We start from the raw sequence: 3,569 nt of genomic DNA, 5'->3' as shown, positions 1-3,569 counted from the left end.
GCTTGCAAAATAAGGTGATAGGTGATCTACTTGAGCCCAACTTCGTTGCTTCAAACAGTTTTAATGAAGGGGGGGACTGGGGGGAGACCTTTTTTGTGGGGGTGCTCCTCCATGGTCTCCTAGATGTGCAACTGCTAAGACAACAATATGAAAGCTCTGCTACCACATTCAATCATATAGATCAGTGGATTCAGTTGGTTGATCCTCCCAATCAGACAGGCCAAGCCCCTATCAGACTTGCAAAGGTCCCGTCAGACACAAATCATTGGCCCAAACAAGAAAAGTTTTTCTTAATTTTTGAAATAGTTTTTGGGGAAAAATACTCTCTAATTTTTTAAGCAGCAAGGGGATGAACCCTAGGACTACCACTAGGACTTCACCCCAGGACCCCGCTGAAAATTGGCAGAACAAATCCTAGGAACTTTTTAGCTGATTGGAATGCTTTACAGTGTGGATGTTTAATACACTTGCTCATATTTGCTTATTCTTGAAAATTATATTTGGTGTTCAGGCTGACTACTACCCACCTCATACTCCATCCCTGGTATCACTTGTAGTAGAATTACTTGTAACCCCTTCCTTCTGTTCCCTCTATAATCTCTGTTACCTCTATCATCATGGTTACTAAAGGTATGTCTGAAAAAAAGGAAATGTTACTGTATATTTTAAACAAATCTGTAAATGTGGGTGTTTGTGAGCAAAGCTGATCACATGGGTGAGTGTGGGTGTTGGAGAGTGAGTGTATACATCCAGTAGAGCTATATCACATTTGAGGGCATGGATGTTGGAGTGGGGTTGTACACATCCAGCCATAGCTGATCACTTGGATGGGTGTGGAGTTAATACAGTACATCAAGTAGAGCTGAGGTGGATGAGGGTGTTGGAGTTTTGGTGAGGGTGGTCATCCACCTGGAGCTGATCACTTTGTGTGAGTGCTTGAGTGTGGGGTAATACATTCAACAGAGCTGATCACTTGGGTGGGCATGGGTGCAAGTGTAGTACATCCAGCCAGAGCTGATCAGTTGGGTGTGGGAGTGTTTGCAAGGTTGGTCCATCCAGCCAGAGCTGATCACTTGGGTGGGTTTGGGTGTTGACATATTTGTGGGGTTGGTCCATCCAGCTATAGCTGATCACTTGGGTGTGTGTTATTATCACACAAGTGTATATGCTGTATTATGTCAGGTCATTAGGATTTGGGGTGTGTGTATGTGTGTTTCCTGGTAGAAGATATAATTTGCAATATGTAGCCTATAAAATTTAAAAAAAAACAATAAAATGGAAATAAAATAGAAGAAATAGCAAACATACCATATGCTGATGACACTTTAGTACTGGTAGCATCTAAAATAAGTTAAAAAAAAAAAATTAAATCAACACCTACTGTAACAATACATGTAAAAATTCTAAATTGTATCAAAGAGAAATAAAACTTCAATTGTTAGGTGCATATTTTTATTTAAATTTATGGATTTTATTGCAGTAGAAATTACATTGTAGGCAAATACTAAATTGTGATAAATTGGTTCCCCTTGTTATGAAATCTTGAGTCTTCTCCCAAGAAATATTACGAAAATTCAATATCAAGACAAAATAAATGAAAAAAAGTGATCCAAATGAATATTAGGCATACATACCTGTAAATTGTAATTGATTATTATATTGGTAGAATAAATGTTTTTCAAATAAATACAATTGAAAACTACCATAGCTAATTCACAGGAATAAAGATTTTTTAAAATTTTCAATACTTGGTATTAAAGGTAAAAGTAAAGGTAGTCCTGTATTCATTTTTGAACATAGGGGGATGAGCTGTTAGCCCATTGTAAAAAGCCTTGGCATTGTGTGGTAGGGTGACCAGTTCCTTTTCACGCTGGCTTTTTGCTTCTCAGTAGTGAACCACCGGGTGGAGAAGAGACAAACGTAGGTAAAGTTCCTTGTTCCAGAACACAAGCGAAATGCACAGTGAAGGATTGAAATCCCAGATCTGGATGTGGGGAAACTAAACCATTCCCACTGTGGCAAACCGCTTCCACTTTCTTTATATCATTAATGCCTTTGTGCCAACTAGTAGTGTCAGATGATATTAATTTCGGTAATTCTCATAGTAAAATTGTTTAGTTAGAAATTATGTACCTAGGCTTTTGGAATAGTACAGTAAACTGCTCAAGTTTTTATTGCATATTAGTAACACCACAGGACTCTTCCTGGTTTTAAATTGTATTGTGATGCAAAACATTCAAAATTCAAATTATGTTCAGGGATGGACTTAAAAACAAAGCTTTGGTTGAGGTAAAAAGTAAATGTCAAGAAAATTTGGTTAACAATAATCATTGCCACTATTAATCAACATTCTAGGATTCATGAGATAAAAATTTGGTGTACTGTTGTGTTCTTAGCTTGTAGTTTATTATTATGTCTTCCTACATGTTCAGTCTTCTAGAAATTGATGGACAATGAACCTAATTTACCACTTTAAAAAGTGGGGTTCATATCCTTCACTGATAGACAACCTCACCAATTAGGCATATCCATAAATTAGTCTTCAGTTTTGCTTCAAAGTTGTTGAATCATTCACTACAACTGTATTTAATCTTTAAAAATATGTTAACATCACACAAGTGTATATACAGTAGCTGGCAGAAAGTGCCCTTTAAATATGCTCGCTTCACTCACAAATAACGCACCCCGCGAATGCTGAAAGCTTCGCTAAATTGCTCCGAGTTCAGCTTGCCCACTGCGCTTTCGTTTTGACCCGCCCTTAGATTTTTCACCGTACGCCCCTGGGTCATTAGGACTTAAATAATATTGAGTAATTGGCATGGTAGGGGTGTGTGTATTTGTGTTGGTGGGAAATAAATTAAGAAATGTTACTTACGAACAAAGCGACTTTCTGTTGAAGATGTTGGCTCTGAAGTCGTGGATCCTAAAAAATATTTTGAAAAAAAAACTCCAATATTTAGAGATTATCAAACTAAATATTACATGTAGCAATTGAATTCATCATAAACGATTGAATTAGTTTTACAGTGCTTTTTAACATTTTTTGAGGAAAGATGCTTTTTTTGAGAGATGATTGATACAACTAGTCGAAATGGTGTTTTTTTTTATAACACACCTAAATAAATCATGTGACATTGGTTATTTACCCCATTTCGTAACTCATCATGGAAATTTAGTTCCACCATGCATTTTCGTTCCATCTGTTTTGCTACATTGCACGGTGCTTAGGATATAATATGACTTCAAACTAATACAATCTTTTGATTGGTTAAAAAGATGCTGGACTGTTCAATTTCGATAAAGCGTAGATTTTTTGTCATAAAATATTAAATGACAAGAATCTATGTTAGGTGTGTTATGAACAAATAATGAATGTTTTTTAACCATGTCACCCTATCTATTTATTCCATTAAAAAATGGTGGTTTACAGGGGTGGATCCAGACAAGGTAATTCAACAAAAGGACGCACATCTCGGGACATCAAAGGTTATAACTCTGGCATCGACATTCTAGGCGCACGTGCGTCCCTACACGCTGAACGTCACAAAAACCATAGCAACCAGACCATA

The 3,569-nt window shown here is 36.8% G+C and overlaps 1 protein-coding gene across 9 annotated transcripts in view; it reads right to left on the bottom strand.

The window, feature by feature from the left end:
- Positions 1 to 3,569, bottom strand: part of LOC117124283 (CUB and sushi domain-containing protein 3-like) — a 49,407-nt gene that overhangs the window by 862 nt on the left and 44,976 nt on the right. For all 9 annotated transcript variants that reach the window (XM_033270456.1, XM_033270457.1, XM_033270460.1 and 6 more), the window contains 3 exons: positions 2,876 to 2,923; positions 1,309 to 1,341; positions 528 to 636 (listed from right to left, as the gene is read on the bottom strand). In XM_033270456.1, coding sequence (XP_033126347.1) covers positions 563 to 636; positions 1,309 to 1,341; positions 2,876 to 2,923 — 155 coding nt within the window. In that variant the 3' untranslated portion in view covers positions 528 to 562. The remainder of the gene's footprint in view (positions 1 to 527; positions 637 to 1,308; positions 1,342 to 2,875; positions 2,924 to 3,569) is intronic.

The sequence above is a fragment of the Anneissia japonica genome, unplaced genomic scaffold, assembly GCF_011630105.1.
Source record: "Anneissia japonica isolate Jap-2015-1 unplaced genomic scaffold, ASM1163010v1 scaffold288012_len1326614_cov192, whole genome shotgun sequence".
Classification (NCBI taxonomy): Eukaryota; Metazoa; Echinodermata; class Crinoidea; order Comatulida; family Comatulidae; genus Anneissia; species Anneissia japonica.
This window is presented reverse-complemented; position numbering and strand designations above follow the sequence as displayed.